A 14,672-nucleotide genomic window follows, 5' to 3' on the forward strand; every position below is an offset into this window, starting at 1 on the left:
AGGCACTTGCATGGCAATTAAAGCAGCTTTACACATGGGGAAGGGCAGAGTGGTATTATCTCTAGACTATTAATCCAGGAAACTCAGCTGATGTTCTAGGACCTGGGTTCAAACAGTAGATGGTGAAATTTGAATTCAGTAAAGAATTTGGAATTAAGAATCTACTGATGACCATGCAATTGTTGTCGAATGTTGGAAAAACCCCCGTGGTTCACTAATCCCCTTCGGGAAGGAAATCTATCATCCTTATCTGGTCTGGCCTACATGTGACTCCAGACCCACAGCAACATGGTTGACTCTGAACTGGCCTCTGGGCACTTAGGGAATAGGCAATAAATACTGGCCTGGCTAATGATGCCCATATCCCATGAATGAATAAACAAATACAGGCCCTGCTGCTTCTGGCCCTCCCATAAGGTGGGAATGGTACAAGTAGTAGGGTGATGACGATCCTGCCTTCTGTGGTGGTCTAGTGACCCATCGCTCATCAGGGGTTGATTAACTTTGAGCTTTAGTTGATGTAAAACAGTAAAGCACATTGTAAGTTATAAAGCAGACATTACAGCAAACCAAGGAAATGCCACTCAGTGGGTAAAACCACTTTTCTGTGAATTATTTCTGTGATTTGTGTATGTGTGTGTGTGTATAGCTTTCAGATGCAGCGCAGGCCAACTGTCAGGCAGAGTCACAACATTATATGCACACAGCACATGAGTCCTTAAAGGTAAGTCCTCTTAAACATAAGGCACACATATCACATATATAACAGGCACATCAGAATGGACCTGGCCATTACTAGTAAAAGCAGTGTAACAGAAAGGGGTAGAAATGCAAGCAGAGACATTTGCTGAAATGGTACTAAATGATATGAAATTTCCAGGCAAGTAAAAACTGACATAACAAATGGAATGTGCTCTAGCCCGGGACCAGGGTATATGGAACAAAAACAGAAGCTGCTGAAAAAGCTCAGTAGGTCTGGCAACTTCTGTGGAGAGAAATCCGAGTTAACGTATCGGGTTGAGTGACCCTTCCTCAGAAGTGCTTCTCTTTGAGATAAGCGAAGCTTTCTGTTTTCGTTGGTTAGTGGAGTTCTGTGCAGATCTGTAACTCTGCTCCTCATCCATAAAACGGCACAAAAAGATAGAGAGTAGTCTCCTGCATAAGCTCTTCCAATGATTTGAAAATCTCGAGGTTGATATCCAAGAGGTTCTCGAGTGGTAAGGATAAACCAAGAGTGCTGATCTCGTAGGATACGGGATTTAAAAAGATAATCCATAAAACAGTCATGAGATTCACTCCCTGGTTTCCCACAAGCTGCAAGCCTAAGGAATGAGCTCCCTGCAATGTGCAACTATTGCTGCCTCAATAAACGTTTGGATGAAAGTCTGTTCAGAAACCAAATTAACGGTTATGAAGATAAACACAGCAAGAGATAATCGAATATTCTCTGGAACACAGTGGGCTTTTTGAACCTCGGGGACCTTGGGAATGTGGTGCCAGGTAAATAATGGCTGTGGCTGAAACAAATAGCCTCGATAACCGAGCCTTCAGTGTGGAATCCTGCTCCTTTTGGGAATACATAAGCCCTTTTTTGAAATGTTACAAAAGGGAATGAAGCGTGTGGGCCATAATTCACAGAAAAGTGGGTTTACCCACTGAGTGGCATTCCCTTGTTCAATGCTTTCGCCTGACAGCGCAGAGCTTGAGTATTGCTGGAAAGAGTCACATTTTGTTGATGTTTTGCACCTTGTGCTCAGCAGCAGACAAAGTTGTAGGTCGAAAGGGTGTTTCCTGTATTTATAAACATAACAAAGCAGGTTCATTTACCTCGACCAATCAGCGTTGACCTACCTGGTTTAAATTTAAACAAAACTTGGCAGTTAACATAACCGAACGGGTGCATTCTCCATGAAAATGCCTTGAGTAGCACAGGCCCACTTTGTCTATCAATTGTGACAATTTTCACTTATAGAATAAAATTTCCCTTGGCATTTTGCACGTACCCTGAAAACAGAAAACTTCAACAAAATATCTTCTTTCAGCACCTTCTCATATATAGTTGTGTTAGACAAATGGCAGTGACATTCCTATTAAGTTGCTCATGTGGAGAGAGGGAGGCTTGCAATTGGTCCAAATTGACGTACAGGAACAAGGAGACTAGCCAATAGCAGTAGATTGGAGAATTCACTAGTGCTACAAGCAAACTTGATCTCACACATGTTACACTATTTTAACAATGGGATGCCATATTTTAAAACAAATGATCGGATCATTCTAGCACAGACAGAGGCCATTCAGCCCATCAGTTCTATACTGGCTGTCTGCAGAGGAATTGTACCCATTCACCACGCTGTACCCTCATAGCCCTGCAAATTTGTTGCTGTATTGTGCCCATCCGATTTCTTTTCCTTGTTAATAGTTGTCTCCGTTTGTACTGCCCCAGTGGGAGATGGACATCTCCTCTGTGAGCTCCCCAAAGCTGCTAGCCATCTTCTGTACTCATACGCAAGGTGACACAGTGGCTCGCACTGCAAATGGAAAGGACACGTTATGTCTTTACAAATGTAACACTTGACTAATTGGAGATGATCTACCTGGTTTAAGTTTAAACAAAGCTTGGCAGTTAACAGTCAGTCATCGTCGAACTGGTGCATTCTGCATTGCAATGGCTTGACCACTAAGATCCTAATTGCATAGTACCCTGACTGTGCCAGGGACCCGGGTTCAATCCCACCCTTGGGTTTGCACATTCTCCATGTGTCTGCGTGGGTTTCCTCTCACAGTCCAAAGATATGTAGGTTAGGGTGGATTGGCCATGCTAAATTGCCCTAGTGTTCAGGGATGTGCAGGCTAGCTGGATTCGCCATGGGAAATGCAGGGTTGGGGTGGGATGCTCTTCGGCGGGTCAGTGTGGATTTGATGGGCCAAATGGCCTGCTCCCATACTGCAGGGATTACTACGATCTTTGACTTGTGAAGAGCTGAATGGAGACAGGGCAGGCCCTGCCTCGCAGCCTCACGTGTGTGTGTTCCATTGCAGACGACAGCAAGTTCTCGGAAGCCATCTCGGTGCTGCTGGCCTGGTTCGAGCGGGGAGAGGTGACCCGTCGCTCAGCCAACAATTTCTACTCCATGATCCAGTCAGCCAACAGTCACAGCCGCAGGCTGATGAGTGAAAAGGCAGCGCACGAACAAGAGATGGAAGACGCCAAGGAGCGATTCAAAAATGCTCTAACGCGGATCCTGACTGGATGTAAGTGCAATTTGTTTATTGGCCCTCTCTCAGCTCTGTTAAAGTACCGGGGTAAGTACTCGTGCTGAAAGTTCTAGAACATGGGCCCATCTTGACAGGACTAGATATTCAGGTAGGAAACCTTTCACTTTGCCTTTTCAGTCAGGAGGTATTTTGTAGGGCATTGGGTATACAATTCACTCAAACTGACCTCCACCTTTATATTTCACCAAATGGGCTCATATTGCATGGGATAGCCACAGTATAGGCAGATGGTAGCTTCCCTGATGGGGTAATGGGGGAAGCCCGCATACTTTAGAACAGGCTAGTACTCTAACAAGGGGGGCATTTATTGGAAGTACAGGCAGACGTTACATATGATTCGCAAATCGCTCTAGCCCTCCAAAGTCCGAACATCCCTCCCCCACACACCACCAGATTGCACAATGTTAACAAACCAGAGAAAAAAAAATATTTTTTTCTTTAAATGTCTGGTGGCATTATCCCAGTGAAGATCAGTAGAGCAATTAAGCGCATTGATTTAAAAAGGATGTTGCCTCATGTTATGGTTGGCCCTATTTATTTTATCGGTAAAATCCAAATGGTGTTTTTTCACCTTAACTATATTTACAAATACAAAGGATTAATACGATACATAAACCGCAAGTTGATCTTGGCTGAATTGTTTGAAGGGATTTGGAAATTAATGATTAGAATTATTTTCTCATTCCCCACTTTGATCCCTTCAGTCGTCATTGTGATTGCTTGCCATGCCGTTCTTGTTTTCATTTATAACTAATCAAATTTGACTCATTAGGAACTCAATCTAAATACAAGTGGCATAAACAAGTGAAATAAAAGCTGAAGCTTACTAATCGCTGAACCCTCTCACGCAGTGAAGAAAATTACCTCGATGAGTATTTCTCACCAGTGGCAAAATAGGAGCAGAGCTGCAAATCAGAGGTCTATGAATTCAGAGAGGGCCGCTCACAAAGCAAATGGAGGATTGAGAAACATGTTCTTATCTGAGAGCGTGGGGAGGTCTCAGCACAACATGAAATGTTTGAAGCTAACAGTGGAGACACAATTGGCAGATAGATAGAGGAACCCACAAGGACAAAAGGGAATAGAAGATTTTGCCAGAGGGATGAAATGATGAGGATTGTGGGAGGGGGTTTAACTGTAGCACAAATACTGAAGGCCTATTTTATAACCCTGTACCTTTGCATCTCAGATGGAGCCAGATTGTGGCCACTTTGTAAACTTTTCACTGTGCTCCTGTATCCCTGTACTTGAGTACGTGTGACAACAAATCAGATTCTAATTCTAAATCTACCTCTATGCTGTGCAGGTAGAGGCAAAAGGAAAGTCTGAAGATTAATTTAACAATTTAAAAGGAAATCAGTGTTTTTTCAGCACGTTATATGCCTCTTACTGTCTATGGTTTTGTTTTGTCTGCAAATGTCTTCCTGAAAGAAAATATTGGCCAGTCTGATGAGTTGGTTGGACCCAGCACATGTGCTTAACAGTCACGGCATGTTACCGGGTTCTGGGCTGGAAGGGGAGGGGGTAAAATAGTTCGGCTGCTCAGACAGGCTGGTGACAGTGAATCAGCTCAGTAATCGAGACCAGGATTCAGGAGGCTGTTACACTCCCCTTTTATTTTCAAGTTGCGGGGGGAAGAGGGTCTACATTGCCCAGTTCTTGCCTGGCTCTGGCTGGCCACGCTACATCCCACATCCTCCTGGAAATGCCTTGCATTTGTCTTTCCCCCAGCTTCGGTTGTTATGGATGGAAGAGGGGCAGGGAGAGTGACAGGGCGATGTCCCGTCTGTGTCAAACTGACCAGGCGCATTTGCAGCAGGAAAAGGCAACTCACCCTGGTGAGCGTACTCTTCCCAGCAACAGTATTTCAACTGATCTGATTTGTGGCCTTAATCCACCCTCCCACCTCCTCCATTGATCCCCCCTTCCCTTCCTGGCGATGAACAGCAACTAGCCTTTATTGTGGAGAAGACTGGACAGTGCAAGGACAGAAGGACTGGGCCTGGAACAGCAACGGTGACTATGTTCTTTCCCAGATGTGTGTGTCTTTTCTGGCCACAGCTTGACTGCCAATTGGCGAGTGAGGGTAGGGAGGAGAGGGTGGAATTTATGACATTATATGCGGTTTGCAGTACATTCAGTAAAAAAAAATCACTGTGCCACGCCCCACCCCACTGCCTGTATATCTCTTCCATCTCCCCTTCCACAGGGAGCACATTTGCGAACTAAACTGAACCACTGGGCACATGAACAGATGCAAAGGTCTCCACTTCAATGATAAAATTTCAGATCCCATCCAGGGATTTTTATTTCCTCCATCAGTTTGTGTAAGTTTGCAAAGGGATGAATGATTTTGGACTGGAAATGTGTTGTGGTTGGTGGGCTCACTGAGCTGGTTTGTTGTTCTGCAGACGTTTCGTCACCGTGCTGGGTAACATCCTCAGTGCAGCCTCTGATGAAGCGTCGGTGTGTTTTCCTGCCTGGTTTTTAAACTCTGGGGTCTGTTGCGATGGATTGCCTCATTTCCGGGTTTCCTTCATAGTGGAATGTATATGGGGCTGAGTCCAATGTGTTTATTAATAGCCTGCTTCGTGGAGTGCCATGTTTCTAGGAATTCTCGTGCCTGTCTCTGCCGAGCCTGTCCCAGGATCTTGGTGTTGTCCCAGTCACAGTGGTGGTTCTCCTTGTCCATGTGGATTGAGATGACTGAGTATCGGTCGTGCCTTTTTGTAGCCAGTTGGTGTTCATGTTCTCTTGTTGTTAGTTTCCTTCCTGTTTGTCCAATGTAATGTTTCTCACAGTCTCTGCAGGGGATCTTTTAGATGATATTGGTCCTGTCCATGGCGGGGAGTGGGTCTTTAGTTCGGGAACAACGTCTGGGGAACAACGAACCAGCTCGGCAAACAACCAACCTCAACACCCACAACCCGAGCTACAAATCTACTCCAAGCAACACGCTCAAACTGGCAAGGAAATGGGAACCCAAACTAAAGACGCACACCCTGCCATGGACTAGACCAATATCATCTACAAGATCCCCTGCAGAGACTGTGAGAAACACTACATTGGACAAACAGGAAGGAAACTAACAACAAGAGAACATGAACACCAACTGGCTACAAAAAGACACGACCGATACTCACTCATCTCAATCCACATGGACAAGGAGAACCACCACTGTGACTGGGACAACACCAAGATCCTGGGACAGGCTCGGCAGAGACAGGCACGAGAATTCCTAGAAACATGGCACTCCACGAAGCATGCTATTTATAAACACATTGAACTCGAACCCATGTACATTCCACGACAGAGGAAATCCAGAAGTGAGGCAATCCATCGCAACGGACCCCAGAGTTTAAAAACCAGGCGGGAAAACATGCTGACGCTTCATTGGAGGCTGCACTGAGGATGTTACCAGGCACGGTGAAGAAACATCTGCGGAACAACGAAGAAGCTCAGCGAACCAACCAACCTCAACACCCACAACCCGAACTACAGATCTACTGCAAAACCTTAGAGACTGGAAATGTGATGGAGACAGTGAGGCATGAAGTTAGCCCATCTCCAGTTGGCATACTGTAAGTACAACAGAGACATTCACTGGCACCAACTAAAGGCACCACATCATTGGTAACCTGTGTTATTCTGTCACCGAAATCGGCATGCTTTTGCTTCAACGGTGATGGAGTGCCTTTAGTATCGGTTAAAGCCAGCACAGTGACCACCCCTGTCTGTCTCTGCTTTGTTCTTTCTTCGTTGCTGATCAAAGCATAAACTGGTTGTTTTGTTTGACTTCCTTGTTCACCAAAGTTGAGCAGATTGTTGCAGTATTCAAGGCTGCCTCGAAGCAAAAGGCTTGGGACCATTTTACAAAAGCTCAACGCAAGAACATTGATATGTGGCGAAAGCAAGCTGAGGTTGGTAAATTCATCTTCTTCCAATTCTGTCCATTGCTTCAAGAGTGTATGCCACTCGATTTGCCATATTTTCTGTCGCGTTCTCGGTTTTAAGTCATGACTACTGATTTTAAGCCTTCAGCATTTTTGCAGTCTGTATTGATTCTGTAATTTGCGTAGCTAATGGCGTGCCCCTGGCGAAGTATTTTGATGCTTTTTCAAGAATTTATCTACAGGCTAATTTTAGATTTCCAGTAGTAAGAACCGCCTTGTGTTTCTGACCTTGAGGTCTGTTTCGATATAAACAGTTTGTATTGTCTTCAGTAAAGTCCACAGCTAAAATATGTTTAATAGAGAACCCTTCCTGCCTGATGTGACCAGGAAGTATTTTTTGTTTCAGTCTTTGCTTTGTTCGATCCGAGCCGCAGGTTTTTTAAGAGAGCCATAGTCCCATTATCGAATAGAGGAGGTGATGGCCCAGTGGTATAATCACTAGACTGTTAATCTAGAGGCCCAGATTATGTTCGGGGGACCCAGGTTCAAATCCCACCATGGCAGATGGTGGGGCTTAAAGTCAATAAAATGTCTGGAATTAAGAGTCTAATGATGACTGTGAGTCAATTGGTGAGGGTAAAAAAAACCAGTTGGTTGACTAATGCCTGTTAGGGAAGGAAGCTGCCATCCTTACCTGGTCTGGCCTACATGTGACTCCAGACCCACAGCAACGTGGTTGGTTCGACACTGCCCTCTGGGCAATAAACGCTGGCTTGGCCGGCGACACCCACATCCTGTGAATGAATAAAGGAAATATCTAATCTGTTCCAAATTGAATGATAGAACGTAACATACGAGCATTCATCACAGACTTTGATGGCTAATTGCTCCACACTGAGGCATTTACATAAATTAACAGGGCTGTTTTATTAAAATAATAAAAATTATACAAAATTTTCCCATTTAGATTGTACTTTTTTTAAAAAAATGACTCATCATCATCAGTGCATAGTCTCTATTCCTGTTCTCCCCTTTCCTTCAATTAACTTTTTGTTTTGTTATTGTGTGCTTTAAAAAATCCCTGCGTTGGCCCCCTCTGGGTGCTCCAGTTTCCTCCCACAGTCCAAGATGTATACGCTAGGTAGATTGGCCATGGGAAATGCTGGGCGATAGCGTACGGGGGGCAGTTTGGGTGGGATGCTCTTCCATGTGGACCCAAATAACATGCTTCCAGACTGTAGGGATTCCATGGTTCTAAAAAGATCCATTTTCTTTTGATCTATTCATTCTTATGACTTGTTTTCTACAACTTCAAGATTGTCATTGGCCAGACTGCTCCAAATACTGTTTGGTTTCAGGTTGTGAAAAGGTTATCTGGTCACATTGTTGGACCAGACAAGGCTAACTTTTCAACATTTGATCCCATCAAACATAAAACAACACCACTCGGTGATTTTAACCAGCCATGATATCATGGAAACCCTTTGGGTACCGCAACAATCTGAGAGATTGATGCCTAGGTCTGAGCTTCCATCTTTGGGACAATGTACAAAATGTCACACTCAGCACACATCCTCTCTGTTAGGGATATTTGCTGTGAATGTGGGTGGTCTCTCCACAATGTGAAGTTCTGTAGAAGCAAATTCCCAATTTCAAGGTGGGTTCTCTCAATGTGCTATCACGTACATAGAAACATAGAAAAAAAGGTGCAGGAGTAGGCCATTCTGCCCTTCGAGCTGCATCACCACTTACGACGATCACGGCTGATCACGCAATCTCAGTACCCCACTCCCACTTTGTCTCCATATCCCTTGATCCCCTTAGCCACAAGGGCCATGCCCAGCTCCCTCTTGAATATTTCTAATGAACTCGCCCCAACAGCTTCCTGTGGGAGAGAATTCCACAGATTCACAACTCTCGAGGTGACAAAATTCCTCCTCATCCCAGTCCTGAACAGCTTACCCCTTATTCTTAGACTGGTACGCTTTGTTCTGGACTTCCCCAACATCGGGAACATTCTTCCCGCATCTAGCCTGTCCAGTCCCATCAGGATTTTATATGTTACTATGAGATTCCCCCTCTCATTCTAAATTCCAGCAAGTACAAGCCCAGTTGATCCAGTGTTTCTTCCTATGTCAGTCCTGCCATCCCGGGAATCAGTGTGGTGAACCTTTGCTGGACTCCCTCAATAACAAGAATGTCCTAACTGCAGCAAGACGTCCTTACCCCGATACTCTAGTCTCTCTACATGTGACATTGTAGTAGCCAGCAAGTCAGTGTTGAGGAGTGTTCCTGTGAGGATCAGCTATCCAGCACATCTCTTTTCAATGATCATTGTTCTTTGTTTTCACTTGAGGCTGGTCTCGCTGTTTCCCAGCTCTCCGATGATCTCTTGACATTCCTGACCACGTGTTTATATTGGTTGATAATAAAATGTGAGGCTGGATGAACACAGCAGGCCAAGCAGCATCTCAGGAGCACAAAAGCTGACGTTTCGGGCCTAGACCCTTCATCATCCTCTGATGAAGGGTCTAGGCCCGAAACGTCAGCTTTTGTGCTCCTGAGATGCTGCTTGGCCTGCTGTGTTCATCCAGCCTCACATTTTATTATCTTGGAATCTCCAGCATCTGCAGTTCCCATTATCTCTGATACGTGTTTATATTGGCACTGGTTTGCCTTATTTCGCTGAAATGTTGGCTTGCCCCGAGCTAGCTGACCCGAGAATCGGATTTTTGCCCGTCACTGTGCCCAGACATTGGTTCCAGCTCTCGCTGGGGGCATTTGCATGGTGACCCCACTTTAATTTTCTTTAATAATTAAAAGCAGTAAGTGCTGGAAACGTTCAGCAGGTGTAGATAGAGGCAGAAAAGAGAGTTAATGTTTCGGGCCGGCTTTCTGAGGACAGGCTATTCGTTGACGTGAGACCTTAACTCTGTAGATGACACATATTTCCCAAATTCTCTGATTTTATATTTATATTCTGTTTTTGTATCTTACCCAGGATTTACTTCTCATTCCAAGTACCTCGTGCTAATTTGGCACCTCATTGGGCTTCTGATAGTTAATTGAAACCTGGTGACTCACTTAGTATAACAAGGTGTAGAGCTGGATGAACACAGCAGGCCAAGCAGTATCAGGGGAGCAGGAAGGCTGATGTTTTGGCTTCTGAAGAAGGGACTAGGCCCGAAACGTCAGCCTTCCTGCTCCTCTGATGCTGCTTAGCCTGCTGTGTCCATCCATCTCTACACCTTGTTATCTCAGTTTTTCCAGCATCTGCAGTCCCTCCTATCTCTGACTCGCTTAGTAAACCTTATTACCTCAGAAAGTGCCCACACTGAAGATTTAATCAGTACCTCACAACAACTTACCGTCAGACAAATATAACACCTCCCAACTCTTTCAACTCGTTTTCACAGTGCTGCTCCGTCACTGGACAGCACACCTTATCCACTTTTGTCTGTTATTTATATAAACAATCTGGATAAGAATATAAGAAGCACAGTAATTTAGTTTGCAAGATTAGTTCTGTAGTGGTTAGTGAAGAAGGTTATCTAAGATTACAAGGAGATCTGACCAGAGACAATGGGAACTGCAGATGCTGGAGAATCTAAGATAACAAAGTGTGGAGCTGGATGAACACAGCAGGCCAAGCAGCATCTCAGGAGCGGGAAAGCTGACGTTTCGGGTCTAATGGGCAGATGGAATTTAATTTGGATAAATGTGAGGTTTTGCATTTTGGTAAAACCAGCAAGGGCAGGATTTGTGCAATTAATAGGGGCGTTTTGTAGAACAGAGAGAGTAAGGAGTGGAGGTACATAATTCTTTGAAATTTGCATCACGTACAGACAGAATGGTTAAGAAAGTGTTTAGCACGCTTGTCTTCATTACTCAGACCTTTGAGCATAGGGGCTGATGTTGCACAGGACATTGGCGAGGCCTCTTCTACAGCACTGTGCCCTGTTCTGGTCGCTCTGCTATAGGAAGGATATTATTAAACTGAAGAGGGTTCAGAAAAGATTTATCAGAATGTTGTCAGAAATGGAGGGTTTGAGATTTAAAAATAGAGAGTGAATATTTTCACTGGAGCATAGGAGGATGAGGGGTGGCCTTATTGAGGCTTATAAAATCGTGAAGGGCAGAGATAAAGCGAATGACAGGTGTCTTTTCCCCAGGTAGGGGAGTGCAAAACTAGGGGACATTTTTCTAAGGTGAGAGGAGAAAAAAGATACACGGGGGCAACTTTTTTCCACAGAGAGTGGTTCTTGTGGAGTGAACTGCCAGAGGAAGTGAAGGGTGCAGGTACAGTTACAGCATTTAAAAGACATTTGGGTAAGTACATGACTAGGAAAGGCTTGGAGGGATATGGGCCAAGTGTAGGCGGGTGGGACGAGTTTAGCTTGGGAGCATGGTCAGCTTAGACTGGTTGGACCGAAGGGCCTGTTTCTTTGCTGCGTGAGTCAGTGCCATCAATCCTTCTTCCTACCCCTTTCCAAAGATATGTGGGAAGGTGGGGAATGGGATGTGAAGCTCTTGCCTTCCCTCAGACCTCACAACAAGGGAGGACTGAATTGGCAAACCTTTTGGAACCAAACTCCAACCCGCCATAAACTCCCACTGGTCGCATTTTAATTACAATGGATTTAAACAGACTCAGAGACCTCTCTGAAGAGCTGAGTCTATTATTGTGCCTGATATTCTGGCAGTGGATTAAAAATAACACTCGACGGGCCGGCTGGTCGCCTCTTTTCCCTTGTTTGGCCATTTATAATGCCTCAAAGAAAGCCGGCCAGCAAAAGAAAGGCAGGGACTGTCACCTCATGCAAATAGGGGCTTTGGATAGCGCTGCTTTTGGGCTTGGAGGAACAGAGGTACTGGTCCTGACTCAGTCGTCAGATCTACAGCAATAATCGTTCAGTTATTCATTCATTCACAGGACGTGGGCATCACTGGCTGTGCCCACTATCCTGTGTGTTGCCTGTCCCTAGTTGCCTCTCAAGAAGGTGGTGGGAAGCTGTTTTCTTGAACCACTGCAATCCATGTGCTGTAGGTTGACTCACAATGCCCTTAGGGTGGGAATTCCAGCATTTTGAGCCAGTGACACTGAAGGAACAGGGTTCTATTTCCAAGTCAGGATGCGGAGTGGCTTGGAGGGGGACTTGCAGGGGGTGGTGTTCCCATGTTCTTCTTCTTCTAGATAGTAGAAGGCATGGGTGCTATCACCGGAGTTTTGGTGAGCTCCTGAAACTATGAGATGGCTAATTGCTGTAATATTCTTAGCCTCTGACCTGCTCTTGTCGTCACTGTTAATATGGCCAGACCAATTGAGTTTCTGGTCAATGGTAACTCCCCAGGATGTTGACATTGGGAGATTCGGTGATCATAATGCCATCAAATGTCAAGGGGAGATGGTTAGTTTCTCTCCTGTTTGAGGAGGTCATAGCTTGGCGTTTGTGTGACGTGAATATTACTCATCCAGGCAGGTTTGAAGTTCTGCCAGATCTTCCTGCACGTAGCCAAAGACTGCTTCAGTACCTGCGGAGTTATGAATGGTGCTGAACACTGTGTAATTATTGGTGAACATCCCCACTTCTGACCTTATGATGGAGGGAAGGTCGTTGATGAAACAGCTGAAGATGGTTGAGCCGAGGACACTGCCCTGAAGAGCTCCTGCAGAGATGCCCTGGAGCTGAGACGATTGACCTCCAACAGCCACAACCATCTTCCTATGACTCCAACCACCGGAGCATTTGCCCCCCCGATACCCATTGATTCCAGTTTTGCCAGGGCTCCTTGATACCACACTCAGTTGAATGCAGCCTTGATTTCAAGGCCCGTCGTTGTCACCTCACCTCTGGAATTCAGCTCTTTTGTCCACATTTGAACCAAAACTGTAATTACATTGGGAGTTGAGTGGCCCTGGTGGAACAGCTTGGGGTATGGCTAGTTCTTGTGCACATGTCTTCAGTCCTGTTGCTGGAATGCAATCAGGGCCATAGAGCGTTCGCAGTACCCAGTGTCTCCATTAACAGGTGGCATCGGTACCTTGATGCTGGAGGATGCCAAGGTGGCCCATCCACTCACCCCTACAAGTTGAAGATAGCTGCAGATGCTTCAGCTTTATCTTTAAAACTGAAGTTCTGGGCTCACTCATCACTGAGGATTTGTGGAACCTGCTACTTCCATTCTTTAATAGTCAACCACTATCTGGTTACAGCGGGACATTGGAGCTGTGATCTGATCCAGCGGTAGCTCCTCTGTATAAGTTGCTGTTTCTGCTGTGTTATGTACAATCGGACATGGACCGCAGCTTCACAAGCAGCTGAGCTCATTGCTGCTGGTCACGGCGGTCTGTCCCGCACTCCTCCTCCTTTTAACTGGGATCGGTCCCTTGGTTTCACGTTAATGGAAATGGATTATGGCTCAATACATTGCTGCTACTGACAGCCCACGGTACTTCATTTAAGGCTCTGGTTTTTAGTTGCCAGTTATCCCAGTTGGCACAGTGATAGTGCCACACAACTCAATGGAGGGTGTCTCAGGTATAGAGACTGAGCTTTCCTCCACATGGATGTGTCGGTGGTCACTCCTGCCCCTAGTGCCAAGGACAGAAGCAGCTGTTAGAGGCAGAGCTGACTGATGTTCATTCATTTAGTGACAAGACCACTGTGCCACACACCATCTAATATTGGTGTCCATTTAATGTCTTTAAACTTTGTCGAGGTAAAAGTGAAGTGGGCCTCGATGCTGAGTATTAACGTGACTGCCTTGCATACTGCTCCCACTCACTGTGTTTGCCATTTTGAAGTGAGTTCGGGATTCGGGCCGCAGGCCATGTGGGAGAGAATTTGAGTTGTGTGCTGGTTGGTTTGTGTCCCATCCTGGTGATGGCGCAGGCCACTGTGTAGGAATGCAGCGCTGTCAGGTGGGGGGGGGGGGGGGGGGGTGTGTGTGCACGGTATGGTTCTGCCGAGGAACTAAACTGAAGCCCTCACTTCCCTGTCAGTGAAACCCCCTGTGCTCGATTGTAAGAGTAAGGGGAACTCTCGACAATGTTCTGACCACCATTCAGGCAACACAGTGAGACAAGAGATTTCACTGTAGCTGCTCACTTGTCCTCTGTTGCAGCATTGTCACATCAGCTAAACGATGGGGATAGTTTACTTTGCATTTGATGCAGAGATGGGCTTCTTTCCCCTAACTGTTTCCTCATCCAACAAAGCATTTCCAACTTGTATTACAAAACATCCAACAGAAAAGCTCAGTGTTACAATTGATTAATTTGAATTCAATATGAGGTCTGGATCTTTCAAGTAGTTTGAAGATTCGGTCCATGGTAGAATTCTTAGAATTGCCATTTGGCCCGACAAGTACACATCAACCCACTGAAGATCAACCCTCCCTTCCCTTGCCCTGTAACTCTGCATTTCCCACAGCTAATGCAGCTAACTGACATATCCCTGGACATTACGGGCAATTTAGCGCGGCCAATCCACCTAACCTGCA

General features: G+C 45.5%; 1 protein-coding gene across 4 annotated transcripts in view; it reads left to right on the forward strand.

Moving 5' to 3' along the window:
- Positions 1 to 14,672, forward strand: part of enox1 (ecto-NOX disulfide-thiol exchanger 1) — a 193,999-nt gene that overhangs the window by 61,879 nt on the left and 117,448 nt on the right. For all 4 annotated transcript variants that reach the window (XM_048541460.2, XM_048541458.2, XM_048541459.2 and 1 more), the window contains 2 exons: positions 3,040 to 3,252; positions 7,090 to 7,196. In XM_048541460.2, coding sequence (XP_048397417.1) covers positions 3,040 to 3,252; positions 7,090 to 7,196 — 320 coding nt within the window. The remainder of the gene's footprint in view (positions 1 to 3,039; positions 3,253 to 7,089; positions 7,197 to 14,672) is intronic.

The sequence above is a fragment of the Stegostoma tigrinum genome, chromosome 12 (genome assembly GCF_030684315.1).
Source record: "Stegostoma tigrinum isolate sSteTig4 chromosome 12, sSteTig4.hap1, whole genome shotgun sequence".
Classification (NCBI taxonomy): Eukaryota; Metazoa; Chordata; class Chondrichthyes; order Orectolobiformes; family Stegostomatidae; genus Stegostoma; species Stegostoma tigrinum.